The 13552-nt window shown below is 38.4% G+C and overlaps 3 protein-coding genes across 3 annotated transcripts; 2 read left to right on the forward strand and 1 right to left on the reverse strand.

Moving 5' to 3' along the window:
* The first annotated feature begins 1311 nt into the window (after nucleotides 1-1311).
* LOC116180449 (gastrula zinc finger protein XlCGF58.1-like) lies at nucleotides 1312-5364 on the forward strand. The gene is made up of 2 exons (XM_031500432.1): nucleotides 1312-2093; nucleotides 2181-5364. The coding sequence occupies exon 2, from the start codon at nucleotides 2183-2185 to the stop codon at nucleotides 3872-3874; it is 1692 nt and encodes a 563-aa protein (XP_031356292.1). The 5' UTR covers nucleotides 1312-2093; nucleotides 2181-2182; the 3' UTR covers nucleotides 3875-5364.
* A 1371-nt stretch (nucleotides 5365-6735) lies between these two features.
* On the reverse strand, nucleotides 6736-7651 carry LOC116180452 (eukaryotic translation initiation factor 1A, X-chromosomal). Its single transcript, XM_031500435.1, has 3 exons — nucleotides 7496-7651; nucleotides 7020-7444; nucleotides 6736-6967 (listed from the first exon to the last, which is right to left on the reverse strand). The coding sequence occupies exons 1-3, from the start codon at nucleotides 7509-7511 to the stop codon at nucleotides 6962-6964; spliced, it is 447 nt and encodes a 148-aa protein (XP_031356295.1). The 5' UTR covers nucleotides 7512-7651; the 3' UTR covers nucleotides 6736-6961.
* A 136-nt stretch (nucleotides 7652-7787) lies between these two features.
* On the forward strand, nucleotides 7788-13448 carry LOC116180450 (coatomer subunit delta). Its single transcript, XM_031500433.1, has 9 exons — nucleotides 7788-7946; nucleotides 8002-8041; nucleotides 8091-8314; nucleotides 11369-11760; nucleotides 11814-11972; nucleotides 12023-12233; nucleotides 12374-12588; nucleotides 12790-12994; nucleotides 13044-13448. Exons 1-9 carry the CDS (start codon nucleotides 7944-7946, stop codon nucleotides 13131-13133), a joined length of 1539 nt encoding a protein of 512 aa, XP_031356293.1. The 5' UTR covers nucleotides 7788-7943; the 3' UTR covers nucleotides 13134-13448.
* The last annotated feature ends 104 nt before the right edge of the window (nucleotides 13449-13552 follow it).

The raw sequence follows: 13552 nt of genomic DNA on the forward strand, positions 1-13552 counted from the left end.
GTATTTGTGTTCTGTGTACATTCTATCACAATTAATTCGGAATTTCTGGAAATATACACAGTTCAGTGACTGGATTTATAAGTTCACGCACTACGCAAGCTCAGAAGAGTACAGTGGTGTAATTTTCTTCTAGCGCATACTTACCTATTGGCGTTCTAGTCTGTGTATATTTTAGCCCAGTCAAATTTTTCCGGATCGATCTGAGACAATTTTTTTTCGGGGTTCAAAAAAAGGCAGTGTATAACCCTCCTTTTTTACCAAAAATCGACTGCACCAAAATTTTTCGGGAAAACACTTTTTCTTATTAACTTTGGTGCGTAGAATCCAAAACAATTCGTACTTTTTCGATTAGACTTCTCAATCAAAACTTATAGACTAGAAACCAATTTCGAAAGAAAATTCAAATGGCTGTAACTTTTGATCTAGTATAGCCCAGCCAATTTAGACCAAAAATGGGCAATCAGAGGAACTAAAAATACTAGTTCCAATTTTTTCAGAAATGTGTAGGGAGAGGTTCCCTGAACAAGAAAAAATAACGTCCCTCCAAATTCCGGAGACGCAGGAAAGGGGGGGGGGGGCTTTAAACTACTCATTTTTCAGGTTCGGACTAGAGGGATGTTAATGCTGTACAGGTTTTATTGTGACGATTTTCCCCTAAAATGACCGGGGGAGGATTTAGAAGCCAAAAAAATACGAAAAACGTGAGTGAAAAACAATTTTGTTTAGAAATTACCACCTTTCCGGAGCCGGTAGCACGAAAACGGTTCAGTTTTTCGTAAAGATGTATATAACCAAACTTGTAGCAATTTTAATAAGCTTTCATTCTGTACTGAAGAACTTTTTCATTGTAACGCACCACTTTCAGTTAAAAGCGAAAAACTGAAAAATGAGTCGTTTAAAGCCCCCCCCCCCCTTTCTCTGCGACTCCGGAATTTGGAGGGACGTTATTTTTTCTTGTTCAGGGAACCTCTCCCTACACATTTCTGAAAAAATTGGAACTAGTATTTTTAGTTCCTCTGATTTTCCTATTTTGACTGGACTACTTCTGTGGCATAAACTGATGCACGCACGGCTGTTGTGAAACAGTCATTGCCAATGTTTTACATTTAACATTATTTAATTGACGCTTAGACCTTAAGGAACTTTTTTGTTTTAAGAGTTAAGGCGGGTTTAGGCTCGTACGCAGAATGCACACGTTGCAGAAATGAGTGGAAATTTCAGCTGCAGAAGTACGCCCCCGTGTGTACTAGTGATCTATCTGTTTATGTTGGTAGGCAGTTGTTCTCAGTGTCGAAATTGACAATTAAAACCTAACCTCTTTTGGTCGTTAAATAACGTGGTTGGTTAAGTGAATAGAAAAATAACAGATTTTTGATTAATTTCTGCAATGGCAGACAAGAAGAGAATTAAATTAAAGAAAATACTGTTACTAACGGCGTTAAGTAATGAGTTGGGGCTCTTGCATACTCAAAGGAGGGTACGACGGTGGGCAGTAAGACCTGTTAACAAATATAGGAGAAATTTGGAACAGATGGTTTTCTCCGCACTTCGCACGCCCGACTACAAACAACTGCGTACAAAGTTTAAATTCTGCGAACTTCTGCGTCTCCTACAGACAAGCATATTTGCGGCAACCTACGTTTTGTATTTGTGCGTTCAAGCGTAAACAAGGCCGTATATCAACATGGCCTCGAACTACCTGCGGCTGCGACTTTCTGCAGCAGCGCCGTTCTGCGTACGAGCCTAAATCCGCCTATAGACTACGCCGGACGAAAGGTGACTGATAAGTGCAATGCTGCACGTTGAAACAAATTTTCGTGTGACAAGCTGGCGGCCATATTCTCGTACAATGAAGGTACGCCACTGGTCAAGGAACACAAACAGCTGATGTAAATGTAATTGTAAGCAGTTTTGTGCACCGAGAATATGGCCGCCACACGAAAATTGGCCTCAGTAATTGATCATTTAGCCAAAAGTAAAAGTATCTGCCCTAAGGCTATCGCTACAAAAACCATTGCTCCGCCCTTTACCAGTACTTGAGCTACAGCGAGTGCTTTATTTACGTCTGTAAGCCATGTTAAATATGTAAGCTGGTAAGAAATTTGTATTGTTTAATTAATACTAAACTTTATTTTTTATAAACAAAAACATAATTGTCTTGATAACCTTATTGATACTAGATATGGACGGAAAAGATGTCATACCACTCATTAAAATCGAACCAAAACATGAAGAAGAAATCTATTCTGATCTTGAAGGAACCATTGTAGTAAGCAACGAAGAGTGGGTTACAATAAAGGACGAAATTACTGGACAGTGCTCCAAATCGCTCGACAATGAAGCAGTACAACAACAAACTGATTGTGGATGGAATATTAAAACTCAAATTTCCAACCATTTTGAATGTGACTTTGGTCAACACCCAACAAATGGAAAGCTGCAAGTTAAACAACATCTTTTCAAGCATAATGTTTCTGAAGCCTTTAACTATGCTCATTGTGAAGATGAACCAAAAGATAAGCAATTGCAAAATGTACTAGAATGTGCTAATTGTGATTACAAGACAAATATCAAACACAACTTAAGACGACACCTTTTAAAGCATAAAGATTATAAAGATTTTAAATGTGCTAATTGCGATTACGAGACAAACATTACCTCCCACTTTAAACGACATCTTTTAATACATATCGATTCTAAAAAATTTAAATGTGCTTGTTGTGATTATAAGACAAATGATAAATCGTGCTTTAGACGACACCTTTTAAAACATATTGATTGTAACGTTTTTAAATGTGCTAATTGTGATTACAATACAAATGACAAACATTACTTCAAACAACATCTTTTAAAACATACCAATTTTAACGATTTTAAATGTGCTCATTGTAATTACAAGACATATTTGAAATCCCGTTTTAAACACCACCTTTTAACACATACCGTTTCTAAAGAATTTAAATGTACTAATTGTGATTATGAGACCAATCATAAATACTGCTTTAAACGACACCTTTTAAAACATACCGATTCTAAAGAATTTAAATGCGCTAATTGTGATTATGAGACATATGACAAATACTACTTGAAACAACACTTTTTAAGACATACAGGTCCTAAAGATTTTCAATCTGCCAATTGTAATTACAAGACATATAAGAAATCCTACTTTCAACGACACCTTTCACATACCAATTCTAACGATTTGAAATGTGCTAATTGTGATTATGAGACAAAAGACAAACGCCATTTGAAACAACACCTTTTAAAACATAGCGATTCTAAAGAATTTAAGTGTGCTAATTGTGATTACGAGACAAATGACAAACACTACTTTAAACGACACCTCTTGAAACATACTGATTCTAAAGATTTTAAATGTGCTAAGTGTGATTACGAGACATATGATAAACAATACTTTAAACTACATCTTTTAAAACATGCCGATTCGAAAAAATGTAAATGTCCTAATTGTGACTATGAGACAAATGACAAACGCTACTTTAAACAACATCTTTTGATACATACCAAGTTTAAAGATTTTAAATGTAATAATTGTGATTATGAGACAAATACTAAATATTGCTTTAAAAGACACCTTTTAAAACACACCGATTGTAAAGAATTGAAATGTCCTAATTGTGATTACGAAACAAGTGACAAACAATATTTTAAACGACACCTTTTAAAACATAAAGGATCTAAAGATTTTAAATGTACCAGTTGTCAATATAGAACAAGTACTAAACAACAGCTTAAGCGACACCTTTTAAAACATACTGTTTCTAAAGAATTTAAATGTGCTAATTGTGATTACGAGACAAGTGACAAACAGTACTTTAAAAGACACCTTTTAAAACATAACGTGTCTTAAGTTGTTTAATGTGCTAATTGCAAGTGTAAAACAACCACGAACTTATAAATTAAGATGGACTGCTGATGAAACAGTTGCGTAGAGGTAGAAACGGCATGGGCGCGGCCATGATGTGCACATTTTAGTTATTTTCTAAGGGAATTTTCCTAGTGCTCAAGTTTTGAGACTATTGCAGCCTTGGAAATTAACATATGTAACAGTAATTTATTTAGAAAACGTGAGGTTAATGCTTGTTTATTAGTTGATTTGAATTTTGCGCCAAGCGAGTGCACATCTTGGCTGCCCCCATGTAGGTGTCATTTGTCAATTCAGCATTAGCAGTCCATCTTAATTTATAAGTTCGTGAAAACAACACATGTTTTTAGAAGGAACACATTTCTCTTTAAGTTAAATATTAATTCTGTAGTGTGTGGTGGTGTCATGTAACTTAGGTTAATAACGTTCAAACGTTAAGTGTCGATTATCTCAGAGCAAGACATAAAAATAGAGGTCTTTAAACGTAACTTCTTCATGCATATCACTTTTTCTAGTTTTATTCGATTGCTTTATAGTTTATTGGAGTCCTATGAAAAAGGGGAAGAGGTGCATTACTTATAGAATATGCATATGGGATCTAACATAACAAAAAAATATATTATCTATTTTTCTCTTGCTCCAAGATTTTTTTAACTTTCTTCTCAAAGTTCTAGCTCTTAAGAAGATATCATAATTAGTTGCTGAAACTTGTTGATTTAAGGTAATTGTTTAAAGATAAATATCACATTTTTTGATTTATACTTAAGTATTGATTTTAACTAACAAAATTGTATATTCCCTCCGTTTACCAGTTATACAGAGCCTTCACTTCAAAATGAACCGCCGATTGTAATTGGCAGTTTTGATAAAAATCAAAAATTAACTACCATTGAGATAGTTAGGGGAAAGTTTATGATGGAACGTTGACCTTAGTCATAGTAGTAGTAGTGGGGGGAAGATTTCTCTGCGGCTTGGGAGTTTTACTTTCGTTTCCAGGTTTTGGGATCCGAGAACTGAGCTCACTTCTTGGCGTCAACGTTTAATTTTATGTAAGGTAAGCGTTGCCTTATATGGTTTACTTGTACTTTGCCGTATACGTGCGAATTTGTGCCCGGAGTATCAATTTATTGGTGGAAAATTGCGGCCAGATTCAGTAATTAGTTTGGTAATGGATTATTCTTGAGTGAAGGTTTGCTAAACTGGAAAAATTTTCAATTGCACAGATACTCAGATTTGTATATATCATAAACATTGGTAAGTGCAGCGAAGATCATTTTACCCAGAAAATAAAAATATCTTGTAAAGATTGTAATCATGTATGTAGGTATTGTATTGGGCAAACCAAAAAGATCATTGAAAATTCGTTCAAATTCATTTTTCCCATGGGGAACAGCTCCTACTAGAATATTTTCCTATGCAGTCGAGAATCGCGCGACCCTAGAGTTCGTTTATGGATGCACTAGAACCGTATCGTTTTTTATTACAAAAGAGAGTCATTTTGTTAAACGCAAGATGGAAAATTACATGGCCTTGTGGGCAAATTTAACTAAAACAAGATATGTGGAAATTACGAATCGTAACTCATTTATCGCATATAGATTCTAAACTGAAGAGCTTTGATTAGCGTAATCCCGCTCCTGCAGATAGGTAACCCGCCCCTAGTTTCAGGGGTTTCGAGCCTATGCAGTTGAATGTCGAAGACAATCACGGAATTAGGTGTCATAACTCAATTTTGACCACAGTGTTTACCACCCCCGTGACTGCTTCATTCACGGAGAAAATTGTTAGTTACAAACAACAAGTCAGTACATACATCAAATGAATAATAATAATGGAATAATTTCCACATATTAAAATAAAAATATGAATGTTACTTCAGGGACAAGACCAAGTAATCAACATCAATAAACATAAATTAAGCAAACATTACATCAAAAACGTAAACAATTACAAACAATAGCATAACGGTATCACACGTGATTCTGTATTACGGTTAAACCAAGTAAATTTCAAAAACAAAGATTCAAACACAAAAAATATAAAATGCGGCATACAAAACACAAATACGATATAAAGAAATGCAAAAATTACTACCTGCATTAAATAACACAAAATAACAAACATTTATGGAGCGACCCGTACACGACCGCCATTCAAGACAAGATGATCAACGTCTTGCTTTCTAGATGGCGCAAATCGCTTTTCCCCCACCTAGAAATTGCATGGCAGCCAACTCTCAAAAATGTATGTATCGTCGTAAGTTATATATACAGGGTGGAACCTTTCAGGGGCAATATAATAGAGAATGCGAATTGGTGAAAGAATGTTTGAGAAGGAGGATGACCGCAAAAGAACAAAGAGAAAAATATATTACGGAAGGAGGAGAAGGAAAGATGGAAGATGAGCTGGCAAATAGAAATATGAATATTTAAACAGAGAGAGGGTGAAGATAGGGAGCGCACACAGAATCAATGTAGTTACCAAAATATTTGTGGGAAGGAAGAAAAAATATTAAAACAATTGCGAGATTCAGATGCGGAAATAAAGAGAGAGGAACAGAGAAATAGAGGTAACAAGAAGAAGAAAGAAAATGTAGAATATGCGGGGAGGTAGAAGAGATCATAGAGCACCTATGTTATGTAGGGAGGTGGAAATTATTACAGGGAGAAGTATGAGGGAAGTGGGGAGGAGGGAAAGTGCATTTTAAAATAGAGAAAAAATTCATTAGTTTTTTTATTATTGGTGTTTCTGGTATGATATACAGTTATAAGTTAGGTAATCTCAATAGTATATTATGCTCCGAACATAACTAGTTCAAAATGTACATTCAGAAGAAAAAAACGAAGCAAAACAAACAAATTTTCTTTATTATATAAAGTAAAATTATTCTCACTTAACATTAGAAGGATATTATACACTCTCAAGTTTTAGTTAGACACAGAACGGGTAATTTTTAATGGTCAAATTATTGCTAATACCAACAAAGACATAAACAACAATTGTAATTATAATACTTTCCTAACTACATTAAAAAAAAGACATGTATGCGAATATTTATTACGAAGTCTTTCATCAGATCTGAAAACGACAACGGTATTATAAATGTACAGGTGCGTTTAATTAAACTTACGCCATCGACAGGATCGGCCTCGTCACCCGAACTAATATCGTCACCGAATTCGATGTCCTCATCGAATCCGTCGTCGACGAATGTGACTGTGTCGTTGATACGGACCGTCTCGGGAAACTCGCCGTACGTTTTCAAGTTGCGGGCCTCGTCGGGCGTGTACTTCAAAATGACGTCGGCCTTCGCGTCCTGATAATCGCGCAGCCCGATCAAGATGATGTCGCCTTGGTTAATCCAGACTTTCTTTCGCAGCTTACCTCGTATGTGGCACAGTCGCTTGACGCCATCGAAACACATCGCCTCCAGTCTCCCGTTGCCGAGCATCTTCGTAACCTGCGCGTACTCCTGGCCGTCCTCCTTGAAGACCAATTCACGTTTTTCGGTCTCGTTCTCATTCTTACCCCTTCGCCTGTTTTTACCTCCCTTTCCTGCAAGGTGGGCGAGTTAAGACGAATTGCACGACATTCATCGGGGCTTACCTTTATTTTTGGGCATTTTTCAGAATTTGCGCAACAAGGATTTGTGTGGAAACTTCGAAAATATTGCAATTTTTCCCAAATTAGTGGACTGAGAGGTAGTTTGTTTTTTGGATGTTGGTAGCGGCGATTCGTCAACTCCCCCTAGCAATGGTGGGAAATTCAAAAATTGTGGGTTATTTCTCGTACGGCCTGAGGAATTTCGGCCTAATTGCGAATGGGAAACAGAAATTTGCTTTCGAAATTGATAATTGCGAAGCGCCGTTTGTTTAAGGATTCGAATTTTGTGATTAGTCGAAAACCGGCGACGTAACCAAAATTCCTAAGTAAGTCACTAAAACAGCACACGTCAACGTCATCTTCGTCTGTGTGTCTTCTGGGTGTAATGTCAACATACAATTAACAGAATTAGCTTTAAATACGTTAAATTGTCTCTAGCAAATCGTTCGCTATGGTAAGTGTAAGTTTCGCGTTTACTCGAGAGTCATTTTTGTGTTTGTCCCATTCAGGTGCTAATAGCAGCAGCGGTATGCACCAAAGCAGGGAAAAGTAGGTACAAAACCACGGGGTTCGCCGTCGACTTTAACTCAAATTTTAGCAATTGTCTCTCGCCAGTTCGTGGAAATGACGAAAGCTCGAATAGAGGGCCTCCTGGCCGCGTTTCCCAAACTGATACCGTCGGGAACGCAGCACACGTTCGTCGAGACCGACTCCGTTAGGTACGTCTACCAGCCCCTCGAAAGGTTGTACATGCTGCTAATTACGACCCGAGCCAGTAACATCCTCGAGGACCTGGAGACGCTACGTCTATTTGCGCGTGTCGTAAGTAATTTAAGCGGAATGCCACCGTTGTATTTATTAACGGACAGTGTGGATGGAATTTGTTAACGAAAAATTGACACGGAATAATAACACGCAAAACAATTGCACACGAGCAGTGAGACGCTTCCGAAAGTACCAATAGTAATTCGGTCAACATTTTTGGGGGCTCAATTTTACGTTAACTCAATAAAACAAATTTAGGTTAGGTAATTGTAAACTACATCATGCGGATGTTTTTATTGAAAACGGCACCTATTATAATATTCTAGGTTAAGTGTAAGAACAGGCACCAGTTTTTTCTGCTGCACTGAACTTCGCCCTTTCTTGGAAGTCCTTTGTTTATTTTTTCTATTCTTTTCTCTTCAATAAAGGCAATATTATAACTATGGATCACCCTGTATAATATGAATCTCACTTTATTTAAGGTTAAATGTGGTCGTTAATTTAAATTGAACACAAATTCGATCATATCATTGGAATTCTTTAGGAACTAAGTGTGTTTATTATCCCGGTTCATTACCGCTTCGTAAAAGCAAGTTAATAGTTCGGTCATTTTATGTCAAAAAATGACATATAGGAAAAAATCCCTTTCGGCTCGGCCATCAGGTGTTGGTAGATTTCTTTTAACATATAAAAGTGTCCGCCATTTTGTTCCAATATGGCGGAATTGGCTGATTCACGAACTTCGCTGAGTTATACCGAGCCGACACTCGAAATCGTTTCATAATTACGAACGTTAGAGTGTTTCTTGGAAGTGATATATGTAAACCTATAAATATACTGATACCATTACAATAGGGCGAAGAAATCTACCTAAAATAATTGGCGTAGTTCCAATTTTATCGGCAATGTGTGGGAGAAGGCCCCCTCATGATTGTGTAATACAGTTTTGAGCGATTTCTCTATCCCAGGTGGATGGTGAGAGAGTTGTGGGTGCGGTTTTTCGCCTATAACTTGAAAACGGCGAGTCGTAGGACAAAATTATTAACTATAATATAAAGATAGGCCCAGTAATTTGATAAGGAAGGAGGAGCGGATGGAAACGAAGGGTGAGCATTTTGTTGAAAGACAGTCAATCTTGGCAGTTGTAAAGTTCTTGTACAAGAAAGTTTGAAAGTGTTTTAAAGGATTTTAATTCGCCGTTACAAAGCGAATGTTCTAGTTCGAGTTTAACTCAAGTTTGCGTCACTTTTATGGAGGAGTCTTGAGTTCATTTCTCTCAAGCATTTATTGCATAAGGAAGGAATAGAAAGGAAGCGTGTTTTACATAAGACGTATAACGAGACTTTTGGTGAAAGACAGTCGGTCTTGGTGGTTGTAAAGTTTTTATAGAAGAAAGTTTAGATGGTGTTACAAAAGTGAATGTTCTAGTTTTCTGTAATTTGTTTCAATCCAACGCGTGTGCGTGGTATAGTGTCTGCAGGTCTCGAGTACGTTTCTTTGATGATGTTCCTATGAGAAATGAAATCCGAGAACAAAATCATCATTTAAAATCTTTGAGTCTTTAAAAGTCCCCAAAAGTTTTTCAAGGTGTCCAAGAGGCTTTTAATACTCTTAGTCGTTGATGAGGACAGATGAGCATACAAGACTCTTAAGGCGCTTTTAGGAGTTTTTCAGAGTCAATAGCTTTTAAGAGTCGCCATCAATATTGAAGAGTCTTCAAGACGAGCTTCAAGAGTATTCTGAATCCTTTAGAGTTTACACCAGGCTTTTAGTGTTTAAGCGATTTTAAGGATCTTTAGGAGTTGGCAAGTGTCTTCAATAATCCCAAATAGTTTCTTAAGACCTCTCCAGAACCTCCCAGACTTATACAAAGTTTTAGATCCTTTAAAGTTTTTTTAAGAGTTGTTTTTAATCATGAATTTTTTATTAACGACATTTGACAAAAACTTTTTTCAATAAATAAACTGCAAAAAAACAAATTTTTGTGTTTCTTCCCTTTTTTCTAAAGCCATCCTCATCCATTCTTCTCTCCTTTCCTCCTTGCAGCACTTCAATCCCTTGCTTTTTTCACCTCTTTACATAATTATGTTCTTTCTCTCCACAAATTCTACATTACCTTTCTTCGCCTTTTTCTCCACTTCTCCTTCCCTCTCTCCTTGTTTCCGCATCGAAATCTCGCTATTATCTGGATATTTTTTCTTCCCTAGTGAACTCTTGATGCTCTCAGTTGCTGTACTTGTATATCTATGCCCCTTTTTGTAAGTTAATTTTCCATCCTTTCCCTTATTTTCCCTCTTTCCTCCTTCCACTTCTATTTTATCTCCCTTTCCCTTCCTCCCATCTCGCCAAATGTCACCATCTTCGTTCACGAACATTTTCATGTTACTCCTCTCCATTTTTTCGTTTTGCTCCTTTCTTTTATTCTCTTCTGTCTCCTCTCCCCCTATGTTCTCTTTTAGTGTTAATTTTTTCCTCCAAATCCTACCGTTTTCTCTTCCCTCCGCTTCCTATCTGTTCTTACTGGTTCTTTTTTCTTTGTTACTCTATCTGTATTCTTCATCTTTTTACTATCTTCATCTTTTTACTATTAATTTGCTGTATCTTTATCTTACATTCTTGTCCTTCTTTCACTCTCTACAATCTCTTTAATTTCTCTCTTGTTATCCCATGGTAGTTCCGCGATTACTACCTATTTCCTCCTACTTCTATAATTGTTCTCGTCTCTTTTACATTCACCTCTACGTTTCTTTAAGCCATTTCTTCGTACTTATTCCTTCTTCCATCTTTACTACTTGTAACGTTATTTTGTTTCTTATCTTCCTTCTTTCCTTTCTCTCATTTTTTCTTTTAGTTTTGCTATCCTTTCCATCAGTTCTTCTTTTCTCATATCCCATTGCTCTTCCCTTCTCTTAATTTCCTCCCTTAGTCCTCCATCTTCTTCTCTTTCATTTTATCAATTAATCCTTAATCATCTGACACGCCAGCACTCGCCTTCTAGTCTACGTAAAAGCTTTCTTCTGTGTCTATGAATTTGAATCCAAAAGTAGTGACGTTGCCATACTGTCCGTTTCTAAATACAGCGATGCCGCCTATGCTAACTTTGTCGTCCAGATTCCCGAGTACTGTAGATCGCTGGAGGAGACCGAAATAGTCGAAAACGCGTTCAATCTAATATTCGCCTTCGACGAGATCGTCGCGCTCGGTTACAGGGAGAGCGTGAACCTGTCGCAGATACGGACGTTCGTCGAGATGGACTCGCACGAGGAGAAGGTGTACCAGGCGGTGCGGCAGTCGCAGGAGCGCGAGGCGAAGAACAAGATGCGCGAGAAGGCGAAGGAGTTGCAGAGACAGCGCATGGAGGCGGCGAAAAAGGGCGGCAAGCCGGCGTTCGGCGGCTCGAGCGGCGGTTTCGGAAGTTCCGCGTTGTACACGCCCGCGCCGTCCGTCGGCGACATGGCGAATATTAGTAACGACATTAAGCCACCCTCGTATACTAGCGTTCAGTGAGTAGTCGAGTGGCTGTAGCTAAGGTCGTCAGTGCGATCGATTGTTTCAGGAAACAACTGCCGACGCGCGCCATGAAGTTGGGTAGCAAAGGAAAGGACGTCGAGTCGTTCGTCGATCAGCTGAAGTCGGAAGGGGAGAGCGTCACTGCCGTCAATAACGTATCGCAAGCTAGCCACAAGTCGATCGCCATCAAGCCGGAAATCGACGGGTGAGTCGAGCGGGTCGGCTTTTCGCACGATCTTATTTGATCGATTGCAGGGTGTACCTTAAGCAAGAGGAGAAGTTGATAGTGCGAATGGGACGCGACGGCGGCGTTCAGCAGTTCGAATTATCCGGCCTTATTACGTTACACATTAGCGACGAGAAGTGGGGACGGATTCGGGTACAGCTCAAAAATCAAGATTCGCACGGCGTGCAGCTGCAGACGCATCCGAATGTGGACAAGGAATTATTTAAGTCGCGCTCTCAAGTACGGGTGACGAAAAAACTTAGAAACCTTTCTTTAAGCATTCTTCTTTCCTCCCCCCCTTCCTCAATTTGGCTTAATTACAATCCTAATTGAAACCTAATGAAGTGTGACGGAAGCAGTAGTTGGCATTTACTTTTCAGATCGGTTTGAAGCAGCCAAATAAGCCATTCCCCCTTAACACAGACGTCGGCGTACTAAAATGGCGCCTACAGGGAACGGACGAGGCGTTCGTGCCGCTTCTGATCAACTGCTGGCCGTCGGAAACGGGCGATGGCGGCTGCGACGTAAACATCGAGTACGAACTGACGCATTTGGATCTCGAGCTGGTCGACGTTAACATTTGCATTCCATTGCCGTTAGTGGTTCTCGCATTTCTATAGTCCGTCTCACCTTGACTACACAGTACGGGAAACAGGGCAATGCAATCCTTATAGTAGTTTTGAGTGTCGCAATGTCGATTTTATACAAATATATATATATATATATATACCCTATACTGTAAAGTGAAAGTGAGACGGACTATAGCGAGGTCATTGTTAATCGCGTAAATCCGTAGGATTGGATGTACGCCGATCGTCGGCGAGTGCGACGGCACCTACTCGCACGAGTCCAAACGAAATCAGCTGGTGTGGTCGCTGCCGCTTATCGACGCGAGCAACAAGAGCGGTTCCTTTGAGTTTTCCGCGCCGCGGGCCATACCCAACGACTTTTTCCCGCTCAACGTGATGTTCAATTCGAAATCTACGTACGCACAGATTCAGGTTAGTTCCCTCCCTCGCCGCTCGCCCCACCCAATTAGACCGTTTGTAGATCACCGAAGTCTTGCTAGTCGACGACGAGTCCGCCGTTAAGCATACAGTCGATACGATGCTCTTTCCGGATAAGTACGAAATTGTGTAACAGTGTCTTATGGCGTAGTGAGCTGTATAAAAAAATTATTTTGTACAAAATATTCAAATTCCTCTCCGTCTTGTTTTAAACATATTTTCTTATAACTTGTACATACAGCTAAACACTATCTCTAAGGTGTATTAACCTTGCTTAGTCCTATTTAGGTGTAATTTAGTTTATTTTTAGTGCGTTAACGGCGATAGAGCAAGGTTGCCAAACTGTTAAGAAAGCACTAACCGAACCATTTTATTTTAATCACTTTTCTAATGTTATGCTTTTTTGTAAGAATACAGGTGTATATTATAAAACAGATATTTTTGAGAACAAATTTTTATTTCGTCATTTCGTGTAAATATCAGTATTAGGTAAGGGTCACTTTGGACATCAATTTTAATAGTAACATAATGTAATGCATTTTTTGTAATGTA

Source organism: Photinus pyralis, unplaced genomic scaffold (assembly GCF_008802855.1).
Source record: "Photinus pyralis isolate 1611_PpyrPB1 unplaced genomic scaffold, Ppyr1.3 Ppyr1.4_LG9, whole genome shotgun sequence".
NCBI classification, from domain to species: domain Eukaryota; kingdom Metazoa; phylum Arthropoda; class Insecta; order Coleoptera; family Lampyridae; genus Photinus; species Photinus pyralis.